The 24,878-nt window shown below is 38.4% G+C and overlaps 1 protein-coding gene across 1 annotated transcript in view; it reads left to right on the top strand.

The window, feature by feature from the left end:
- The window catches only part of Cntn1 (contactin 1), a 132,489-nt gene that overhangs the window by 62,761 nt on the left and 44,850 nt on the right, over positions 1-24,878 (top strand). The window contains exons 15-19 of the mRNA XM_059247464.1: positions 9,426-9,584; positions 13,422-13,571; positions 19,313-19,383; positions 21,152-21,386; positions 24,349-24,452. Of these exons, the coding sequence (XP_059103447.1) occupies positions 9,426-9,584; positions 13,422-13,571; positions 19,313-19,383; positions 21,152-21,386; positions 24,349-24,452 (719 nt within the window). The remainder of the gene's footprint in view (positions 1-9,425; positions 9,585-13,421; positions 13,572-19,312; positions 19,384-21,151; positions 21,387-24,348; positions 24,453-24,878) is intronic.

Genomic DNA, 24,878 nt, shown 5'->3' with positions numbered 1-24,878 from the left:
CCATTATGAAGATTTACTGTGCTTTATGTTCTCGTGAGTAATTGCAGATTTCAGCATACTGGTTCCCTAGAAATAAATCACTTCCATTGCTAATTGCCTAGTGCTTTCTGTGAGCAGTAGTCACACTCAGGACAACCTGAAGACGTAAGTGTATGGACATTTCTCAGGTCACTCCTAGAACACAGTCCCAGTGTTCCAAAGGGCATTGGAATTCATATGACAGTAACAAGATTTCAGGGAAAACTTTAAATCCACCTAGTTTTTAGAAAATGCATCTAGTTTTAAGATGTGTATTACTTTTAGGAAAAAAATATATTCATTGTGAGAATACAGTGGAAATGTTAGGAGAAATGTACCAGGCACTAACTTCCTGAAGGTTGAGTAGTGTGGGATGGGGAGGGACTGAAGAACAACAGCTGTCCTGTTAAAGTTAAGAAGAAGAATGGTGATAGGTGTTCTATCGCGTTATAGTTTTGACAGCAAAAATACAGCAGTGAATAATGTGCTATATGTATTTTTCAAAAGTTAGAAGGAAGATTTCAAGTGTTTCCTTCATATAGAAGTGGTAAATGTATGAAGAGATGCTTGTACTTTCCTTCTTGTGAGCATCATATAATATATGCATGTGGTGCATGGCTGTCCATAAATATGAAGGTTTTTACAGATTATGTATAATAAAAATAAAATGTACACATCTTCTGAATTCCCAATACTATTAGTAAGAAATTCTCTGGGACAAACCAGAGGACAGGATTCCTCTATGGAAAGGGAAGAGTTTGGGTTCTATGGACCTAAAGAACACACCTCTAAACAGCAGCTCCCAGCATTCTTAGTGGCTCTCAGGGAGAAAGCTTTGCCTACCTTTCAAGAATTTCTCCAGGTTTGGGGGCTGTTGCTGATGGGAATAGTTAGGTTCCTCTGAGACCTTGGGTCTCAACAACCTACAAGAACACAAAGACACCTCAATGTTGAGGATACACCCTATGTGACTGCTCCAGCCCTGTCTCTCCACATTCCCAACCTCAAAGCACAGAGAAGCAACTCTACAATAATACAAACTCCCAAAGCCTTACTTACAGTTATATCGTAACATTAACATACATGTCCAGTTCTTTAAAGGTTCGACATTTGGTGACAGGAAGGCTCTGGCCTTCAACATTAGGCAAGTTGGTATTAGGTATTCTTTCCTTTCATTGAGAACAAGGGGCCGCAGGCTGCCCGGTCAGTGAATATCAGGTGCTAAGTTTACAAAAGGGAATACTGTATAAGTTTTTATGAATGTTTTTCTCTTAGAAGTTAAATCTAAAAATCTTTCTTCCTTCATTTCTTTCTTTCTTTTTTCTTTCTTTCCCTCCTTCCTTTCCTCCACCACCTCCTCCTCCTTCTTCTTTTTATAATTACAAGTCCTCAGCACATATATACAATAGTAACTAGACTTGAATTAAACAGAATGAAATTTAAAATCCAGGAGCTCCAGCCTTATTTTCTCCTTTTTCTTTCATTTCCATCTGTTGTCTTTCTTTCTTTTGGGGGTGGGGGGTGGGTGTAAATTCTGGCTTTTGCCTAGGAGTTTTAGATACCACTCTTGTGCTTTAGAACTTCAGTTAGTGATGATGAGGAATGAAGGGTCACTGACCAATGCCCGTGGTGTCAGTTTCTCTCCTTCAGGCAAGCATCCTTGGTAAGTAGACAGCTCTGTATTCATGATTTCAACTGTCAAGGAAACATGGCAGGTCCCAAAGCAGGTGATTTCCTGCCCAGAATTGGGCATCTGGACATTCCCTTCAGCATTAATCTTTCCTCTTGCAGGTAAAAAGAGAAAAGATGGAGAGAAAAACATGGTGGACCCCTTTTTTCCCGTCTGTGCCAGCCTGCCTCCAACCTGGTGATCGGGATGCTCACCTTTTGTGTGAAAGCCCCCTTCTCCTGAACTTAAAAAAAAAAAAAAAAAAAAAAAAGCAATGCCGAACTAGGTTTGACTAATTAACCCAACCTTGTAGCTTTTACAATTCCATTTCCCATCGTAGTTTGTAGAGGATGTTTGAGACTTCTTAACACGCTTTGAACTGAGAGGTTTTAAACTCCTGGATTAGCTTTGCTAACACCCGCAAAGAAACGCCTCATAAACTAACCTAGGGCATCGTATACTAGCCCAGTGAAAGTCCCATATTTCCTATCCTGTTTTTCTTTGAGATTATGTATCTCAGAAGTTAGCTCATTACCATAAACAGTTAAGAAAACCTGGCAACATATAAAACAGGAATGCTGCTGCCACAGGAACTGTTTGCTTTATTACAGCAGGTAATGAAGAGTTGCCGTCCAGTTCACCAGTCCTTTTAATAGGAGTGCACGCTGGGCGGGGTGGCACTACTAGTGACTTCTTTATCTAACAATGCCTTTCGTGCTTTGGAGGAACCGTTGAAAAGCAGCTGTAAGCCATCAGCCAGGGATCACGACCTTCGAGTGTCTGGGAGCAGAGTCTGGGTTTGAGAAGTAAACATGGACAGTGTATATTGCGAGATTCCCAGGATGATGGTGAAGTCTTCAACAGCTTGCTTTCACATTAAACTGTGGTAACTCCTCCCATGATCCTTCTTGGCCTTCTCCTTCAGGAGGAAGGGTGGGGTTTGTATTAGGATCGAGCTGAAGTGAAGACTGGACCCAAATGTTCAATTCTTCCTGGAACTGCTTAAATTTCTTCTGTTTTCTGTGTTTAGAGAGAAACATACTTAAAATTCTTATTTTTTTTCAAGAAGTAATTTTTGCTCCACTTAGACAGTTTTAGGTGTAGCAATGAGATATTATTTAGTCATTTCATTTAGTGATTAGTGACCCCCAGCAACTTCATCTGTGGTTGAGGGGAACCATTTGAGGATGTATATATTACTCTTAGATAATTACACATGGATGGTTACACTGCAAATAATTTTCAAAGGACAAGGATCTCTGGATTTCTTATATTCATCCCTTATATCTTGTAGTTGTGATTGACATAAAGAACTATCTACATCAATTTCTATTTTAGTAAATATTCAAAACTATTTTGAGGTGTTTTTTTTTTGTATGTGTGTGTGTGTGTATGTGTGTGTGTGTGTGTGTGTGTGTGTGTGTGTGTGTCTGTAAATATCGCCATGGAAACACATCTGAGTCACTACTTGGGGCATTTTCTTTTCTTTAAGAATTTTTTTTTTTGTTCATTTTACATACCAACTGCAGATCCCCCTCTTATCTCTCCTCACACTCCTCCCCAGACTCCCCCCTCCCCTGACCAGCCCCCCATGCCCTCCTCCAAAAGGGTAAGGGCTCCCATGGGAAGTCAGCAAAGCCTGGTACATTCAGTTGAGGCAGGACCAAGCACCTCTCCCCCCTGCATGAAGGCTGAGCAAGGCGTGGAACCATAGGTAATAGGGTCCAGAAAGCTAGCTCATGCACCAGGGATAAATCCTGATCCCACTGCCAGGGGTCCCTCAAACAGACCAAGCTACACATCTCTCTCCCATATGCAGAGGGCCTAGTCCAGTCCCATGCAGGCTCCACAGCTGTGGTTCTAAAGTTCATGAGTTCCCAGGAACTTGGTTTAGTCATCTCTATAGATTTCCCCATCATGATCTTGACCCCCCTTGCTCATATAATCCCCCTTTCCCTCTCTTCAACTGGACTCCGAGAGCTCGGCCTGGTACTTGGTTGTGGATCTCTGCATCTGCTTCCATCAGTTACTGGATGAAGGCTCTATGATGACAGTTAGGGTATTCACCAATCTGATTACTGGGGTAAGCCAATTCAGGCACCCTCTCCACTACCATTAGATTAGTAGTCTAATCTGGGATTGTCCTTGTGGATTCCTGTGAATTTCCCTAGCTGTATCTGAGGTGACACCTTCAAGAGCAGACAAGAAAATAAAGAATGAAAATTCATAAAGAAACCATATGATAGGAAAGTGTGAATTCTCATGTTTAAACAAGAAAGGTTTCTTAGCTTCATTAACTTCCTCTTGCCTTAATCTCATTTCTAAGCAGGGTAGAAGTTCTTTTTTTTTAATTTATTTTTTATCAACGTCAGAGAACATTTGCTATTTATCTCTGACTTACTGCTGCTCAAACTTGAACAGCTGCATACCACACCAATTTTGTAGCATTACAAATGAGCCATTGTCCTGACAAATTTTCTGGTATTAGCTGGCATGTTGTAATGAAGGGTCTTTAATTGACTTATTTGGTAAAGGAGGAACAACTGGCCAGCTAAAACTTATATGTTTTTTCTCTATTGACAAGTTCTATTTTGAGATGATTTTTTTTTTATCAAATAAAGGGTGATGGTTTCCATAATTTTTGTTTCCTTAGCCTCTTCTAACTTCATCTGCTTGTAGGTTGCACTTTGGTAAAAATTAACAATGAGTACAGAAGATGTGTTGTGATGCTTTGGTTTTTGTATTACAAACTGACCACTTGTCAGGAGAAAGATAATGACCACTTTGAAATTGGCAACATTTATTTAAAGAATAGGTGACATCACATAGACTGGAAATATTTAACAGGCAGCATTGGAAAGTACTTCACATTGCAGACACATGGTCTGAGCTTTTAAATTTGCATGTCCTGGTTTAGACACACTGGGCTAGGAAGGTGTATCACCTATCATGACCATACTCAGTCTCTGACTGCCCAAGAGGGTATGACAGTCATCTTTCCAGACCAGAATTCTTTTACAGAATACACAGACACTGGCTGTGAGGAGCACTGAGCACTGGGCTCTTTCTTCATCTACCCAGTTAATGAGTCAGTAGTAAAATGATTAAGATACAAGAGTAAATTAGTGAAAGAAACTATGGGTGTGACAAATGACAATCTGTGCCACTCCACAGATTCTGGACATTTCTCTATTCCTTCACTGGTGAACAGAACTGAAACAAGCTTTGGTGGTCATTTGTGGACTCCCCAGTGCCTGGATGTAACCCTGGGAAGGAGGCTGCTAGCTAGATGTGCTTCATCCTGCAAGGATGAAGGATGATGGCTCAGAGCATCCTCTATCAGCATCTCTGAGGACACTAAAGCCGGAGAGCAAGACCATGTGGATGAGGAACAGAAAGGGTGGAGCCAGTGTAAAACAGGAATGGTGGTATATGTCCACTCCTCCATCTGAGCAGGGCAGGAAGACTCTCCTAGCCAAGCAGGGGGCTCATCACAAGGATGCTCTGGCATCATCTGGTTGGATCAGGAAACGGAGGTCAGCCAGTCTGTAGAGATGTGACATGTGAGCTCAAAAATACTCAGCACGGAAGGCTGGAGAAGGATTGTGAGGCGACTGATGCAGGAGAGGGATGGAAAGCAGAGAACTGCTTCTACCAACTTTACTCTCTTCTCCATCTCTTCCCACCCTTTCCTTTCTTTGCTTCTTTTTCTACTCTTTCCGTCTCCCCTACTCTTCAATGGTGGTAAGAAAAACTAATAACTTGACTCTGCAAGAGCTAGTCACAAAAATGCATCAGTTCATCACCTTCCTTCAGCTCTTTTTATTAGATATAAGACTTTTGTTAATTGTTTGAGCATTCCACACTTGCATACAATGTACTTTGATCATATTCATCCCTACTCTTCCCACAACTCATCCCAGATCCTCCCCCAACTCCTCCTCCCAATGTCATGCCTTCTTCTAATTTGTGCAGCCCATATACTCATGGGTGTGAACCGCCCACTGGAGTGTGACTGACCTACCAGGGACTACATCTTCGAAAACTGACTCTTTCCCACCCCCAGCAATAATCACCTTTCAATTTTGCCTCAGTGAAGGGTGAAAGCCATGAGCCTTTCCCACCTCAAAGGTAGAATGTAGACTGTTGATTTTGTTCTGGTTTTGTGCAGGCAACCAAGGCTGTTGTAAGTTCATGGGTGCATCTTAGCAATCTTTTCCCCTTGTCTTCTCTGACCTCTAGCTCTTAAAACATTACTACCCCCTCTTCTGAGATTGCCTGTGAGCCTTGGGGAAAGCCACAATACATCTTTAAAAATTAAGAGAAAGAAATAAATTGAAGAATAAAATAATTCAAATCAAGGCCCCTTCCAGATGATGAATTTTTATCATGTTTCATGATAATGTACCCTTGAGATGAAAATGTGCTTATAGAAATCATTATCTTCTGGATGAGGATGCCCTAACAAATGCTAAATATGTGGTAAAGTGCTGAGAATGTGTGTAATAGCCATTTGCTGGTATAATTCCTGATGTTAGTTCTTCCCATGAGGATTTATTGAGAGTACACAGGGATGAATGGAAAGAAGGAAGGGGGAGAGAGGAAGGAAGGGAAGGAAACGAAGTCGCAGTTATGTGTAACCCCCGTGCCCCCTATCTGTCACTGAGAAGAGTCTCAGGAAAGGGCTGTTGGCTTGTTGGGTGCCTTCTTTTGTTCTAGGGCACACAGTTTCTTTTTCTCACTTTCTACCACAGCAACATCACTCTGGAGGAAAAAAAAAAATCAACTAAGTAACATGACCATCCACTGCGTCAAACCCTCTTGTGGGAAGTGCCGCAGCCTGGCCTGGGGGCAACTCCGGCCATCCAGAATTCCATGCTCCACAGTAGCTCTGCAGTCTGCATTTCCCCTCACTTACCACAGAAAACACTTCATTTTCTAGGATCCCTGCTGCTTTAAGATGATAAATGAACAGTTCTTCTTAGGAGTAATTACTGCTTCCAGGAGCTGTGAATCCTAGAAAACGCTTTGAGCGATAATGATAACTGACGTTTTCCAAAGGTTCTGAGGACTAGGCCTGCCTGGAACCGAATTCTTTAAGGTGGTTATTCCAGTCACACCAACAATCTAATAGTGAACTCACATTGCTCCCATTTTACCAACGAGAAAGCAAGAATTCTGTCGTTTGAAAACCCTGACCATTTTAAATTAGCATGTGAATTCTAAAGGCATGCTTACTTTGAACTGTCAGATTCCAACTTTCTAATACTATGATTTGTTTTTCCTCTGAGTGACATCTTTATATTGGAGACAAATATAAGAAATAACTAGGTGAGAAGCGAGAGAGATGGGGCAGCCATTAAATGCTAAGGCTCATAATAAGAGATTATGAAGCGGACAAGTTTATTTTGTATTAGAAAAAATATTGCAAATTAATATCACATAAGGGATTTGAGGGTGCTGGCCGCTCCTTTCATCTGCTCCCTCAGTTCCACCTCCTGGTAATACAGCATCTCAAGGTTAGTGTGTGAATGAAGACTATAAGGACATCAGCTGTGATCAATTCGTCCATGTGGTCAACAATGGACCCTAACAAGCCAAGCGTGCCTCAGAGATCAACATAACAAATAACAACCATATATTTGCCCAGGAAAGTCATGTTTTAGTCACTGAACAACTCAAAAAGTTATGATGCACACAAAGTCCCTAACAAATCTACTAACGTGTGCAACATAATCACTACTGCTCACCTGAAACTCCAAGAATTTCAGAGAAAAACAGCAGGGAAATGATGAGCATGTGAGCAGGTAGAAGCTAACCTGGGAGTTTCTTCTTCGAGCCCTTGTAACATCGCTGTACACTAACGCTCAGCAGAGTTTGGATGCATCGTAGAAGCTTATCTTCCATTAAAAATTGCTTCTTTCCTGTTTCACCTTTTCTATTTTAATTCTCTCAAATACTATGCTCAGTACTTGATTTGCTTGTTAGTCTCATTAACAAGTGACCCTGTGTTTCAGTCTGGATTTTACGTTAAAAAAAATGTGGTTTATTCTCTTTGAATAGCAAGTGTGCTCTATATTGTGTACATATCTGTATTTGATTGTTTAACATTAAGTAAAAGCACACTCAGAGATGATAATTTTAAAAGTTTGTTTACCTTTATTGTATTCGTATGTATCATTCTAAGGAATAAATTTTACTGCTGTCAACAGGGTGTGTCCTGTGTTTACTGACACACAAATACTTTCTTCCTTGAGACTGGAAAAGGTGTGAGACATTGCCTAACCTCTGTAAAACCCAATCATATATGAGGAAGCCCCACCAAGGCTACCTACTCACTTGATAGAACATAAGGAAGGTATTAGTTGCGGGATAAAGACAGACGTATGCTTTAGCAAAATTCACTATTTTAAAACAAATGCAACAACCAAATAGTTGATTGCTGTATGTGATAAGCACAATTCAGTTAAAGATGCCTCTGCAGAGAGTTAAGTGGAGGCATTTTCTGAATATCTGCACTAGATGTCTCTTAACCAAAATGATTTTAACAGCAAGTAATGGCTGCTAGTTTATTACTTAAAATACCTCCTCTAGCCCTCAGTTTTAAGAAGAAAAAAAAATCAAGACCTGAAATAGAAGAATCTTGAACACCATCTCCTGACATTTACCAGCTTTTACTCCCCTTATTACTTTACTGGTCCATTTCAGTCTTTCAGTTTAAAGAGCTGTGGAAACCCCTAAAGTTATATCCATTTCAGCATGGTGTTGTCAGTTTGGAGAATAATTAGGTAGCATAGTTTCTTCAGAATTATGCACCTATGGTAACCTATTTTAACACTGTTTCATGTTCACCAAAATGGGGCATTGTGTTCTAAGACTTGTAGACATCTAATGTGATGTTTTCAGAGCAGGAGACCCTTAGTGGAGAGTTATTTTCAATATTTTACTTAAGTAGAAAAATCTCTCTTAATGTAATTTATTTTTATTGCTGTAACTAATAGGAAATTTGATAGCCAAAACAATATATAAAATGATTCTCAGAAATCCAAGTAAAATAGATTGAATATACCACCATTATGATTAATTTTGTGGCATGTAGGTTGTAGTATGGTGTTTATTCTATCTGGGGAGACAGAATGAAACACTGGACCAAATATTCTTATATTTGAATTGAATATGTCCATATATCCAGTAGACATTCATTGAAGCTCAACACACTACAATTTGTATTGGCTTTGTTGAAGCCAAGTGCATTTTTTGTGTCAACTAATTTCATTTGTCTTATGAGTAAAGTGCTGGGTTTTTTAATTTGTATATTTTAAAAGAAATATTTATTAAGGGACACAGATGTGCATCTGGAGATCAGAGGACAACTCCATATGTCTAGGGATCAGAGGACAACTTTTGGGAGTCAGTTCTCTTTTTCTACCATGTGGGTCCTGGAGATTGAACTTGGGTCGTAAGGCTTGGTGGCAAGTGCCTTTACCTGCTGAGCCATCTTGGTGGCCCACTGCTGTTTTTAATGTGTTGCCTTCCTTACAAAGGGACACATGCAATAATTAAGTGCAAGCACAGGATATGCTATCATTCCTTATTGTCTACATTGGAGGGAAGAGCAACAACCAACACAATTTCCATTGTTTAAAAAAAAACTGCAAGGAGGCCCTTTGTATATTCTCATGTGTGTCTAATTCACTAACTGAGACTCACTGATTTCTTACCCACATCTTTATCCCAGGCCCCCCAGGCCCTCCAGGTGGCCTGAGAATAGAAGACATCAGAGCTACCTCTGTGGCACTGACTTGGAGCCGTGGTTCAGACAATCATAGTCCTATCTCTAAATACACTATCCAGACCAAGACTATTCTCTCAGATGACTGGAAAGATGCAAAGACAGGTAAGTTTGCCTTTCTAATTAGTCTGTTCATGTTTCCATGTGATTTTCCTTTTTGTCTCTTCTAATTTTACTTTTTCCTCCCTCCAACTCTTCCTAATGTCCCCTTTCTCCAATCCCTCCCATGACCCCCTCACTTGCACAGATTGATGGACTCTTTTTCTTTTATTACTATTGTTACATGCACGCATATGAATGCACAAATATAAACAAATAAATAAACAAAAGCTGCTAAGTTTGTTTAGTCTTGCTTGTGTATATTTCAGGGCTGAGCATTTATATTGGATAATCAGTCAGGAGGCTCTCCCTGGTTGAGGCTTATTCTTCTGCTCTCAGTGATCATTAGTTGCCTGTAGTTCCTTGTCTAGGGGTGGGACCCATGAGATATCCCCTTCCACATTAGTGTATCTATTAGGATTATCATTGTTAAGGTCTTGTTTAGGCAGCCATGTCATTGAGGTAACCTGGCTGAAGTTTCTTAGTCATTCCTAGGAGACACAATCTCACATGTAGCGGATTTCCTGGTCTTCTGGTTATTACAATTTCTCTGCACCTTCTTGAGCCTTAGGTACAGGAGTTGTGTAGTTATATTCCCTGGGGCTAGGCTCTCTGGGATCAATAGTTCTCTGAATTATGACCAATTTTGCTTTTCTGTAATAGTCTCCATTTGCTGACAAAAGAAGCTTCTTTGATTCATGGTGGGAGCAAAAATATCCGTAGATATAAAAGCATAAGGATATGTTTTAGAATGCAGTTAGTATTATTTTATATTTGCCTAAAAATATACATACATGTATATTGCTTTATAGGTTTTACATACATCCCTTAATCATTCAAAAGGCAGACTTCACATATTGTTTTCTGTGTGTATATACTGTATGTGTTAGTGTGTACATGGTCATATATGTGCAGTTGCACACATGTGGAGGCCAGAGTCACCCATGGTGTCATTCCTCTGAAGCGTCCACTTATTTGTTGTGACAGACTTTAACTGGGACCCACGTCTGCTGACTAGTCTAGTGTAACAGACCTTCCAATTCCATGTATCTGCCTATCTCCATCTCCCTAGATCTGGGATTCCAAGTGCATGCTAGTATACCTGGCTTTGGACATAGATGAGGGAGATCAAACTCAGATCCTCATGGTTACATAGGCATTTTATCAACAAGCTATCTGCCCATCCTACTGGATGCTATTCTCTTAGTATCTACTTCCTGCTCCCTCTTGAAGAAGGTTATATTCACCTCTGAGCCATGGCTTCCTGTTGGAGTCTGCTTTCTCATGGTAGAAGCTCCAGAGCTGTAATGATTATCTTTCTACTTTTTTTTTCAAAGCAAAGGTCCACGTCCATATTTGGAATCAACTTTTACCACCAAGAAACTCCAGTTGACCTTTTATGACCTATTGCCTCTACTCCTCCAAATATTCTAGGGAGTCAAGTAAGATTTCTCTACTGGGAGTGTTCCCTGGCTTCCTGTGTTTGCAGAATTTCAGACTAGTTCCTCATATGTCTGAAGTCAACATTTGAGCTGTAGTCTCCACGGAATATCTGCATGGCTGTTCCCATTTGAAGCTAACATAACCCATTCATAGCTGTTTAGAGGAGTCCCAGGGAAGTATTGGCTGTCATAGGAGCAGTCTATCATTGCCAAGATGGGCCTTTAGGAATATGTTCAGTGTCTCCAATCTTAAGATATTTCAGTATGGATTTGTTCCATGGGAAGTAGCATAGTGGATATGATTGCCTCTTTGAGCTATCTTTAATGCTTTTTTTGCTCAGAACCCCAAAACTCTCTACATGATCAACATAACAAACTTTCACAAATGCTGTAGCTTAAACCAATACAAATTGACTCTTATGGTTTCAGATGCCAGGCATATGATACCAAGGTCTTTTCACGGCTATACTCTCTCTCAGTTCCAAAGGACCACATATCCCTTGACCTTCCAGCTTCTGATAAGTTATGTGATGTGGTTTTTTTTTTTTTTTTTTTTTTTTTTTTTGTGTGTGTGTGTGTGTGTGTGTGTGTGTGTGTGTGTTTCTATATATGCATTTAGGAGTGTGCATGTACACATGTGTACACGGGTGCTTGGAAACCAAAGGACAATCTTGAATGGTGTTCCTTACAAGAATTCTACCTTGTTTTTTGTGTCAGGGTCCCTTGCTGACCTGCAGTTTGTCAGCTACTCTAAGCTAGCTGGCCAGCAATCTCCAGTGATCCTCCAATCTCTGCCTCCCCAGTGCTACAGTTATAAGCATGCTCTAACATGCCCAGATCCCTTTTAAAAGCTGAACTATCTTCCCAGCTCTCTTCCAGTGTCTTGTAGAAACAAGAAACATCACCCATGTTCCTTGCCTATGACTGTATCACTTCACTATCTACCTCCATGGTCATATTTCTTCCTTCTCTTTGTGAGGTCTTTCTTCTATGTCTTCTACAAAGACACTTATCATGGGGTTACAAACTAACATTTAATGGTCTTATATAAAAAATATCTAGCTTAATTTGAGCCTTTTCTTAAAATTCTCTGCTGAGACGCCACTGTTCACATTAGGTATCACACAGGTTCTGAATTTAGACATGGACATATTCTTGGCTATCTTATCATTTAGTATATGATACAGCCTTCTTTCTTTGGGTAGCTCAAAGCCAATGAAAAGAGTCACTTAGGAAAAAGACGCCATCTCAATCAGAATCTTATCAACCAGCTTTTCCCCTTTACTTGATGAAGATCTTTTATTGCTGCAGACCCTTACTTGCCCTCTTTCCATTATCTGAAATCAAAGTCCTTCTGCATGTGAATTTAAACACATATGCGGATTTAATATGAAAGAGAAACCACATACAATGGAAACAGAGACCAGAGGAAGCCAAAATTTTAATCAGGAAGTCAAAATTACATCTTCAGTCGTTTAAACAAAGCTGTGGCAAGATGATAGGACAATTGACAAAACCAGCATTCAATGGAAAAAAATTAGGCAGGGGGCAACGTGAGCTAGCCCTGGCATGCAAGGTAGAGAAGGTGAAAGCTGGACACTGAGCACCACCTCCTCAAAGGCTGTGTGTTTATGATCTGCATAAACAGATGACAGTTCCCCAAATATTAACGTAATGAGTCACAGGGAAGCCTAAAAGAACAAATTCTTCAGCTGGTATACAAGTATTTACATGCACTTGTGTGCAGGCTACTTATTAAAAACATGTAGAAATGTTTGAAGCAAGCTTAAACTAAGATATAGACCTGTCTTGGTTGTTTATTTTTATCATATCTCAATTAAATAAGCAAGCTAAGATCATATCTTAATGATGATTTATAACCTCCCTTGAGTAGCCGAAATGCTGAGAACTTCTTATAGCACATAGAAGTTTAGCTCCAGATGGTGTAAGTCTACAAAACCTACAAACAATATTATTCATGGTGTCATTTTCTAATTTGAGCAGAAAATCATTTGCTCCCTATGGACCACACTAGTGGAAGTTCACTCAATTTCTGCCTTAGGAAATCATCCTAGAATTTGCTCCAAGAGAGTGGCTCTTTTCTACTCAAGGGGTAGCCCATGGATTAGCAGAAAGGATGCAACGGGGAGCTTGGCAGAGCCCCAGAGCTTGGCAGGATCCCCCACCTCAGGGGTTCTAGACAGGCAAATTGCACACACATATGTGTCACTTTCTCTAGATGGTTATCAGTGGCCTTTCACGCTCTTTAGGAAACCATTTGTCATTGATAGATGCTTTTGTGTTAACCGGCTGTGCATGTGGCGTCTCTCTGAAGTGGTAAAATGAATCCAAAAAGGATTCAGTCAACTGCTAATTTCTATTTTATGTTGATTTTATTGAGATCCCCCGATCATTGAAGGAAACATGGAGGCAGCAAAAGCGGTGGATTTGATCCCGTGGATGGAGTATGAATTTCGGGTGGTAGCGACCAATACTTTAGGTACAGGAGAACCCAGTATACCCTCCAACAGGATCAAAACAGATGGCGCTGGTATGTGCAATAACATTTGTAAATGTCATAAGGTTACAATACCCCTTTAATATATACTAGAATGCATTTGTAAATATTCCCTGTAATCAGTGGTTCATCTAAAAGTGTGTGTGTGTGTGTGTGTGTGTGTGTGTGTGTGTGTGTGTGTAGCCCAAAACAATAAAATAACTACCAAAATATTAATGCAGGAGATACTTTAATTATATAAAAACCTGTAAGTATCGTATTTTCACAGCATATTCTACCAGAAACTATTCAAATAAGGTTTGTATATAGAATATATAGTCTTTAGTATAAATTGTGAATCTTAACCACTAATCTTAAGATTAATGAATCTTAATCTTAATCAATGATTAAGTGTCTGGATTAAACAGGTTCAATGATTTGGGAGATTCACTTCTTTGGCATACCACAGAAATTTTTACAGCTGAATGCCCATGTGACTGGCACATATGGGCAGGGTTTAGAGGGCAAAAAGGTTCTGGAGACAAGGGACATGGTAAAGGTTCATGGGATCACGGCACTGAGAAGTCACAACTTAAGACACAGCTTCAGGTATCATCTAACTAGGTTCTCATAGCAGCTCAACCAGTTCTGATTTACATTTTTATGCTAAATACCAACTCCATTTAAATACCCTTTATTTTAATAAATACTCGACTCTTTCTTTACCCCATGTTTCCAAAATAGAATGTTATTCTGATTCTAATGATAAAGAAATTTCTTTTTTTATCAATCCCTGTCTATTAAAAAAACATTTTTTTTACAGTTTGAGTTCATTTATTTTAACTTTCCTTGGCAAAAATCAGAGCTTCATTTGAGTTAAAGATTTTAAAAAGATGATTGACTGCTATTAAAATTCTGCTGTGGTCTCTTAATGTCACTTACCCATATTTTTGGTTGCCCCAGTTCTTCGGCCCAATTTCCAAATTGAACTAGAAGTTTTAATGTCATGGGGATGGCCATCATGAACTACCTTCTACAGTTCTATGTAATTTATGAAGCTGATCAGATAACTCTGATAGTGACAAAAGAAAGAAAATATCATTAAAACTCCTGGTTTGTTTTGGGAAGACTATCCCATTGCTTATCAATGGGTTGGAGATGTTCAGACAGTTGACTTAAGTCAAGGACCATACTTGTATGTTTGAAAGTTCAAATCCAGATGTCTTTTCCAATTCACGAGGCTATCTCTTCAAGATAGCTTTGCAAGCAGGACTTTGAACACACATCTACTTTATAAACTTGTATTAGAATCCTAACTGAAGCTTCAATTTCTTCCTTAAATATAAAGGCAAATGTTGCCAGAAATTTTAGTTTTTGTATATTCCCCTACAAAATGACCTGGAACATTCTGTTTTCTCTATACCACTGAAATTTCATTAGGAGGAAGATGCAATCCAAGTTGAAACCGTATAGGACACAGACACCGCCTAGCCAGGTCCTGGGTTTATTTATTCATTGCTATCTCAGATGCCACCTATGTGTTGCTATGGTGGCTTCTGTGTGATCATTTACCCTCTCTTGAGAAACAAAGAAAAACAAATGGAGCGTGACGTGACTAGTGGTTTTGACCACAGAATTCCATACCAAGAAATGAAACTTGATTTGTTTGAACAAGCTTTCATTTCAGAATAAAATTTCAGGAAAATCCCAAGTGTTTAAGTTGGGTTAGGTAAATATTTCAGTTGTAACATCATACCTGTCTCAAGTTTAGGCCATTCTTTTCCTCATTAAGTTGTATTGATTTTCTATTGTATAAACAGTGTCTTTTCTGAACACCAATTTCCTTAGTGAATATTGTCCATAAAGTAGAAGGCAATCTTTGACATTGCTCATCTGTAGGACCTCCCTTTTTCTTAGGCATTTTGCTATAAATTATACTTTTATTTTTTAATCTCAGATAATATTGTTTAAAGGGACTCACTACCTAGAGACAATTACTATGAAGTCTATCATAAGTTGTTTTTGTATCTGATAGTAGAAGGATGCATTTTTTAAATCTCAGAAAGACTGAGTTTGATTATTTTATGTTGGAATATATAAAAATAATCAATATCTAATACCACATCTGGGAGTGGTAATACTTCGACTGACTGTGTACAATCTAGAGTTTTCAGCTAGAAGATATATTTGTAATTTAAGAAACAGTATTTTGATTAAAAATGGTAACAAAAGCATCCCCTTTGCTTTGTATCATCACAGAACACATCCCCACATCAATATCTCTGCAGTGAGGCAGATTAATTTTGGTAGCTTTCATATATATGTATGTATATTTGCCAGTTCAGGTCCATTTAATGAGGGAAAATAGCATCACAATCAATAATGATATGTAAAGCGTAGTGCCTTAGTTTTATGCCTAATGAAACTATTATACTCTTATATTTTTATTTACTCTGTTTTATTTTTTTTGTTTTCTATCTTTCTTTTTTTAAATGTGTTTAATAGGAGGGGAAACATATTAGTAACAGTAGTAGTATGAGAAAAATTATTGTCATTATTTTGTATGTGTGTAAACAAGTTTAGCAAATGCACTAGAATGATTCTTTTGTTTTCATAAACATAAGAACAGTAGAAATCTTTAATCCTTTCACTTCTTATAAATAACAAAAATATAATCAGATTGAGATCTGCAAAAAAATTTATTGTGCACTGTGATTTCTGCTCATAACCTTTGTTTCTGCAAAACTAAATGTCCTCACCTGACCTGAGTTACTGCTTTATTGTAAGTCCACTGATGGAGTTACAGAGTTATGCTGCAGTTTCTTTATATTTACAAATATTAAACGAACTTGTGATCTTGCTGGGTGAGACATCATGGGTTCCCAATCTATTTTCATCCTCCAATAGAAAAGCATCTATTTAAAATGTGAGCCATGTGAGAAGAATTTTCAGCATGCTCTACCACCAGGCCAGGGTCTTACGAGTTACAAGCATTGTACAGTTCATTGGATTGTACTGTTAGCACTTCAGAACTGTGTATTAGTGATATAATTGTATTGTAATCTCAAAAATAAAAGATACTGTTAAAAAAGAGGCATCTATACATTGAAAATAGAACATTGAATGTCAGTCCTTGGTTTTATAGATTGACACATACAATCATGTTCAATCTTATTTTTTAATCATAATGAACTTTTGATATAAATTGAAATTTTGATGTTTAACTTTGTGTTAATATGGCAATACACGATAAAGTACTAATTAAAAAAATAACTTGTCAGCACATTTTGTATCAAAAGCCAATCTTTAGAAAATATGTGATTTTCATATTCAGAATTTCTTGCTGGGTGGTGGTGGCACACGGCTTTAGTCCCAGCACTAGGGAGAGGAGGCAGAGGCAGGTAGATCTCTGAGTTTGAGGCCAGCCTAGGCTACAGAGTGAGTTCCAGGAAAGGTGCAAAGCTACACAGAGAAACCGTGTCTCAAAAAAAAAACAAAAAAAAAAAAAACAAAAAACAAAAAACAAACAAAAAAGAAACCAGAAATTTTTATGTGCCAGTTTTTATGTTGGCAAATAAAGCCCAAAGAGATGTTTACTGGAAATTATTTAAGAATTAAAATATAAAAGGGAAATTGGGAATATTAGGTTCTTTCATTGGAAAGAATAATCATGATATTATTGAGTTGATTTCCCAGCTGTTTTTGGGTCTATAAGCTGAAACATGCAGGCCCTTTGCAAATAAAACAAATCATTCTTTATCCAAAATGCTGGCAAAGTGGTGATTTAAAACATCTTACTTTAAAACTATAAGTATTGTTTATTCACTATTAATAATTTATCACTTTTTAAGCATTAGTTCAAGTTTGTTTTGATAATTTATGGCTTAAAGAACACCAAGTTTTTTCCCTGTTAAGTGCCTAGAGCCTGAAGCAAAACATGCCTGCTAATGTTTATCAAGATTTACTTCCCTAAGACCAAGCATTCTGTGGGAAGGCTTCTTCCTCAAGCATGGCTGAGCATAGAGTGCCAACTGCTCTGTTCTCTGATTCGATTTACACGTATTACGTGTCAATTCCCTCTGTGGAAAATTGCTTCTACCCTGCTAAAGCTAAAAATAATAAGTCAACAATCTAGACAAAACAGCAACATTTTCTATTAACAGACATAGTTCTTACCTCTGTGGCTTTCTTATTTTGAATTTAATAGCATGAGCAGAATAGACTCTCTCTGAAAAGAAAATGAGTCTTGAATTTCTTACTTTTCTAGCATGCTAGAAAGTATTTAATTTATCACAAAATAGAAGATGTTTAGTCTAATAGAGATATAGTCTGTTTTTAACTCTTATGACTTAAAAGGTTTAAATTGGTTTTAATGAAAAGCATTACAAAGAAATGACTTGACAAATACACTTGTCCTAAGAGGAATATTTGATTCCATACATTTTTATAACCATTTATTTAAGATTACTTTGAAATTATTCCCCCACAACCACTCTACTTGTATCTTGAGTAAAACAATATTTGACTTATTGATTTTAGAAAAAGAATCTTTTAGTTTTTCCTTAGCAAACAGAGTTCTAAATGTAGAATATTAGTTTTGGGGCTAAGAGCATTCACAGTTGTTTTAACAGCCTGGCCTGCAATATGTAGATATATTAACACATGAGCTACACTTCACCTCTTAACATCCTTGTGTGCCCAATTTCACCCTCGAGTATACAAGTGGTGACAGTTGAATAGCAAATTTGTATCTTGGGCTTCATATTAATCTCTTCGTGAGGAAAGAAGATCACATAGCTTGATGGACAGAGGAGGAAAATGTATTTTAGTTTCTATGCTGCTGAAGTACATATTTCATCAAGGAATTTATAAGGCTGACATGGAAGTTTTAAAATATGCTTCTTTGAGTCACAGCTCTTTGTCAGGCTCTGATGCCCCCTGAGTGTTACCTTGCTAGATACGTTTTGTGATGGGTGTGACTAGGTCCCTAATGTGAAGAGATTTAGTCATGGAAACACTAACACTTCATCACCTTAGGGTGTCAGCAGATCTGGGGTGACAGCTCACATGAGCCAGTGCATTTGTGATGGAAAGTACATGCTTCTTGTGGAGCACTGAACTTGGCCCACATTGCTGAGAGTTCAGGGACAGGTGTGTCTAGTTAGAAGCCAAGTCCATGTATTCAGCAAGAGGCAGTACCTGACCTGGAGAGATTGCAAGGAGAGACAAAAGCCAAAAGGGCACTAGGCTGAGCAGATAAAAGCAGTGTGGCTTTTAAAAGAATGAAAGAACATGATTTCTGGGGCTAAAAGAGGAAACATGGAGGATTATTGAAATTTGATTATGGGGTCAAGTACAAACCAGCTGTATATGAGTTCTTCCATGCATATCTGTGTGTGAGTTCTTCCAGGCACATCTGTAAGTTCTTCTAGGCACATCTGTATGTGAGTTCTTCCAGGCACATCTGTGAGTTCTTCCATGCGGAACTGTGTGTGAGCTCTTCTGTGTCCATTTGTGACAGGAGAGATGTGCTAGGCTGGGGATTAAGGAAGAGCACATAAAGGACAGTTCTCTGGTATAGAAACTACGTGGTGTAATCTCCACTAGACACAGAGACCCAAGGATGATGTGAGAGGATGGATATACACCTCTGCTAGTGTGGCTGAGCAGCTCCTCCTGCATCTGACTTTGCTCAGTGGATGAAGAATTCATGGTTTTCTGTGGTAAATAAACGTCATTATCAGAAAAAAAAAATCTTAGCTTCTATTTACTTTTCGTAATTTTACTTGTTTCAGCACCAAATGTGGCTCCCTCAGATGTAGGAGGTGGGGGTGGAAGCAACCGAGAGCTGACAATAACGTGGGCGGTAAGTATCAACACACTTCATGAGGGGATGTATTGTCTATTTTTAATTACAAACCCATTTTTTTATCAAAATAAATTGAAAATGAAAAGGAATACTCAACCCAAGTAAAAAAATAAACACTTTATTTCCCCATAAATGCATATCAGATTTCACGTCTTCCAGTGCTTAGGAAGCAGTTCCTGTGCCAAACACAACACTGGCTGCTCAGGGATGTGTTGCCCTAGAAAAAACATCCAACTATTTGATTGCACAGGGATTGTGAGCACAACTGCCCACTAACCTATTATAAGTCATGTAACCTTTTGCCTGGATATTTATACACTTAAGATTATGTTCACAAATGACATCAAATCCATTTCTAAACAGAACACTGGCTCTCACTCAAGCCTACTTTAATCCATCTTAATCCTTTTTAGCAGTCACCCAAAGGGTTTGACACTAAGAGCCAAACATTTCATTCAGTTTTCACAGACTCAAAGGAAAATTCTGTATCTGACTCTAGATTTTCAAAGCAGGAGATACTGGGACAGGGGAAGGTATGACAGCCACAAATCGTCTGAGTTAGACTTCTGGCACCTTTGCGGACACACTCTGCACAACCCACTCATTCTGTAGTTTTAGTATTCGACTGTTGAAGATGATAAAGGGTCACAATAAGGCATCAATGATGGCAAGGAAATTGCCAGGCTTTATCTTTATTCCTCTCATGAATTAAACTGATTTATCCAAGAAACGGATGTATAGCGGAAAGTGACTTAACTCTCCTATATGGCCATTTAAATCTGATCTTCTTCAAGTGAGATTTAGGAAAAAAAATTGTTAATTTGAAAATGTATGTGTGTGTGTGTGTGTGTGTGTGTGTGTGTGTGTGTGTGTGTGCATCTCTGTGTGTTTTAGAGTAAATATTATATCCCAAAGTGCAAACATTTATAAAAATTAGACCTTCAAAAGTGCAAATAGAAGATATTAGAACTACCTTTAATTCAGGGCTGTCTGGACCATCACAGATGTCCTTGAAAATGACAATTGTCTTCCTGAGAAACCCTGAGTAAGTCCAAGAAATGAAGCGTGACTGCAGTGTTCAGTAAGCAGGTGCCCAAAGCCAGCCCCTGGCACATGGGAGTGGGCCTGCTCTTCCTCCAAGGCACCTGCACTCCTACTCCTCCTAAAAACCACTTTCTGGTGATAACCAAGATATTCTAGAATCTGGATTCATATTATGGCCTTTACATTCTGCAGTTCAGTCATTCATCCTGACTGAATCTTTTCAGCCAAGCTCTAGGTTCTAAGGATGAAAAAGAAAGCAAATTCACCAACCCCTGTCTTTGTACAACTTATTTTTCAGTTCAGTAGCAGTAGATAAAGAACTTAAATGTGTAGAATTGACCACAACAATATGAAAGGAGAAAAAAAAAGAAAGCCAGGAGGTGGCTGCAGATTCTTAGAAGGCAGATTCCATGGGCTGAGAAAAACTGTATGGGAAGTAGTACTCCTCCCACAGTGAGGGAGGGAAGAATTAGTTTGAAGTAGATGGGATGAGGGTTAAGGGCACAGAGATGTTCAATGAGCAGCAAGGACACCACTCTAGGAATGGCATCATCTCATGGATGAGGATACTTGGGTGCTCTGGCATCTTCACAACTGTCACTCATTTATGAAGTAAATATATTTTTGCCAAGAGCGTGCTTCACTGTTTGACTGTAGTCTCATAAGACTCTTCCCTCTGAACTGTATCACAAAACTATTTGTTATTTGATTTTTTATTTAGCCTTTGTCAAGAGAATACCATTATGGTAACAATTTTGGTTACATTGTGGCATTTAAGCCATTTGATGGAGAAGAATGGAAGAAAGTGACAGTGACTAACCCAGACACTGGTCGCTATGTCCACAAAGACGAAACCATGACCCCTTCCACTGCGTTTCAAGTAAAAGTGAAGGCATTCAACAACAAAGGAGATGGGCCCTACAGCCTCATCGCTGTCATCAACTCAGCACAAGACGGTAGGTGAATGAGAGACCTGGCTGGTGTCATGGAGGGGGAAAACTATCATCACTAGAAGGATTTAGTTTGTTTTCCTTTAGGCATTGTATGTGAAGATCTTCTTATATTACTGTGTGCTCAGTAAGCAAGTATTCTCCTAAGCCAATTTTAAATGTTGGCCTTTCCATGTAAATAACAGAAATGCTGCTATAAATGTTTTAAGTCCTTTTCGTTCTTCTGATTCTGTCCTTGTAAATTAGGAAATTGCTCTTAAAACAGTTGGTTGATGAAATCCTGTCCTAGTCTCATGATTATAATTTTGAGTTCTGAATTCTCCATTCTTGAATAACTTTGTAGAGTCTATGTTTTTCTGTGTGCTTTGAAAACATATTTTGTTATTTTATGTATGTGGTTATTTTGCCTACACGTAGTAGGCTTCAGATCCCCTGGAAATGTAGTTACAGATGGTTGTGAGCCATCAAGTGTGAGTAGAACCTGGGTCCTCTGGAAGGCCAGTGAGTGCTTATGATTACTGAGCCATCTCTCCAGCCCATGTCTATGTAGTTTCAATCTCCACTACTAGATAAGAAACCCTGAATTGGTTATCCAATACCAAGTGTTGAGTCCAAAAATCACACATATATACAAGTAACAACAACAACAACAACAAAAACTCAGTAGGTTATGTTTATATAGTTCAATAACAATTAAACTTCAATAACAACAATTAGAGAAGTAGAAATCATGAATCTGAGAGAGAGCAAGGGGGTACATGTGAATGGTTGAGGGAAGAAGGAAAGAGGGAAATGATGTAACTTTTATATTAGTTAAAAAGTACTATATGTAGTGTTTGTAAAACTGCCTCTCGGCTAGGTTTCTCTTGGTACATGCAGTAGTAACACTAAAAAAAAAAAAAAAAAAAAAAAAAAAAGAAAAAAGGAATTCAAAAACTGAAGTATTGTGCAGTTCTCCTTTTTCCTTTTAGAAAAAAGAATCCAATGTTCTAGCCTGGTTGATTTACATGTTATGTTGTTGTTTTGAAACAAAGCCTCATTTACTGTGCAACCCATGCTAGCCTTAAACTCTCAGAAATCCTCCTGCCTCAGCCTTTTGAAATCACAAGTATGTGCCAGCAGGCTGGCAACATATGACTCAAAAATAAAAGTAGTACTGTCTCTTAGAAGTCAATGGTAATTTTTAACATATATTCCATATTAGTTTCCATATTTCTAAGAAGTTTTATTGTATCATAAATTATCTTATGTTTAAAACAAACATTATTTTACATATAAAATATTACTTTAAAATACAGACATAAAAGGTAGTCAGCTGAGTAATTTATCTCAACTAAACTAACTATGTATCTCCAGAATAAAAGTAAAAAATCATTTCAATTCAAAACCAGGCAACAAGCACTCCCAGTGGCATAGTTTACTCCCCTTATGAGTTGTCTTCTTGGTATTGAAAACAGGACTTCATCTCATGTGGGAGGCTTTTGGAGTCCAGCTCCAACCTGTTGGAGGGTTCTTGGGGTGGGGAGAGGAATGAGAAAGTATTAGATAGAAAGCTAGAAGGAGACAATAAGAAAGTCACAGACACAGGATAACTTCGGGAGGGCCCTGGGTCAATACCCAGCTACCTCAAGGTTTATTCCAAAGGGCTTTTTATATAATGCCAAAGGGCGAGGCAAAAGACCTTCCCCTTTCAAGATCAAAGCACAATGTACAGTCAAGTGTAGACCCTTCAAAATACCCGGTAAACATACCCATAGCCAAATCATCCCATTATGCAGCCTTGCTGGGTAAAGCAAGCTCAGATTCTCTGACCCTGAGTAAGGTTTCACTAGAGAGCCTTTGTGGGTCCCCACAATATGACACAGAAAATACAGGTTATAATTACTTCAATTATCTTTCCATCCTGTCTTGATTTTGTTCTACTGTTTCGTTTGATGCTAAAGTCGGTGTTTAGGCAAAGGCCATGCTTCTCATGTATTCAGTCATGGCTGTTTGTATTAGTCACATTTCTTTCTTGACTGTTTCACAAGTCTCATAAAATCTGCCTGTGCTGCAACTTGTGTAACTTGTCAGTCTTTCTTCTGCTAAGATGTCAGTCATGGCACTACTTGTTTACTTTGACTGGGAGAGGTAGCTGCTCACACGTGTGACATTTCTTAACATTAAATAGGATTATGTCTTTTTAATGAAAGATAATAAAAATTGATGACCCCTGCTTCAAGGATTCCATGGTTCTTTGTGTAAATTTCACGAGGGATGTAAATTTTTTTTGAGGGGGAGAAACCTTTGATACATATTTGACTGGATGCCCGGTTGGAAGATTAGGCATGGAAAAGCTCTCCAGAGCCCAAGAAATGGGGATGTCAAAACTTGTTTCAAGGATCTTGAACTGTTTTATAATCTTAGCTTAAACATGAGAGGGAAATTTTATTAATAGTTCTCTTTACTGGTAATTTATATTAATAGCAATAAGAAAATTTTCATTAATGCCTCTCTATACTAAATACTAATTTCCCCATTTTTGGAAAGTAAAACTATTGAATTATGTAATTAAATTTAATTTGTATCAAAAGGCTATATGGAAAGGCCAGTTGGGAATGTTTCTAAAAGTACAGTAACTATTATGGACATCCTGAGACCTCTGAAGTTTCTTGTTTTTTTAAAGTGTGTGTGTGTGTGTGTGTGTGTGTGTGTGTGTGTTTGTGTGTGTATCTGTGTATGTGTGCACATGTGTAAACATCCATGAATGTGAATATGCATGTGTACTTATCACCACTGACCACAGTTAAAATAAAAACAATAGAAACAGATAAATAGGAAGATTATTAAAACTTATTTATAAAATGTTATTCTATTTTATTCATATACAAAAGAACTTTACTTGAACTTTTGTGTAAACTTGAAAAACTTTATTTGAATTTTTTACATAAACTTCTGGCTGAAAAGTAACACTCTCACCCAATTTTAGCTCCCAGCGAAGCCCCCACAGAAGTAGGGGTGAAAGTCCTATCGTCTTCAGAGATATCTGTTCACTGGAAGCATGTTTTAGAGAAAATCGTGGAAAGCTATCAGGTGAGTTATGTTTGTTTTGATAAAAAAGTGTGTTTATTCATAAATATGTAAGGGTAAGTTTTTATAATAAGCTTAGTGTTTCAATGTCTGGTGTCCCAATGGTTAATTTGGTATTGAACACTCTATTCTCTTCTGTTTAGCGGTCTGGATATCTATATGCAAGCTGTAATGGATAAGAGAGAGATTGCCTCAATCTGATCATTACATATCACATATATGTGTGCACTGAACATCATGGACCCAATAAACACATACAGATATTATCTCTCATTTAAACAACTGAGTAATAGCTAGGTGTGGTGGTGCATACCCTTAATCCCAGCACTCAGGATGCAGATGCAGGCAGATCTCTGAGCTGAGGCCAGCCTGGTCTACAAAGACAGTTCCAGGACAGCCAGGGCTACACAGAGAAATCCTGTCTTGAAA

The sequence above is a fragment of the Peromyscus eremicus genome, chromosome 20 (genome assembly GCF_949786415.1).
Source record: "Peromyscus eremicus chromosome 20, PerEre_H2_v1, whole genome shotgun sequence".
Lineage (NCBI taxonomy): Eukaryota > Metazoa > Chordata > Mammalia > Rodentia > Cricetidae > Peromyscus > Peromyscus eremicus.
This window is presented reverse-complemented; position numbering and strand designations above follow the sequence as displayed.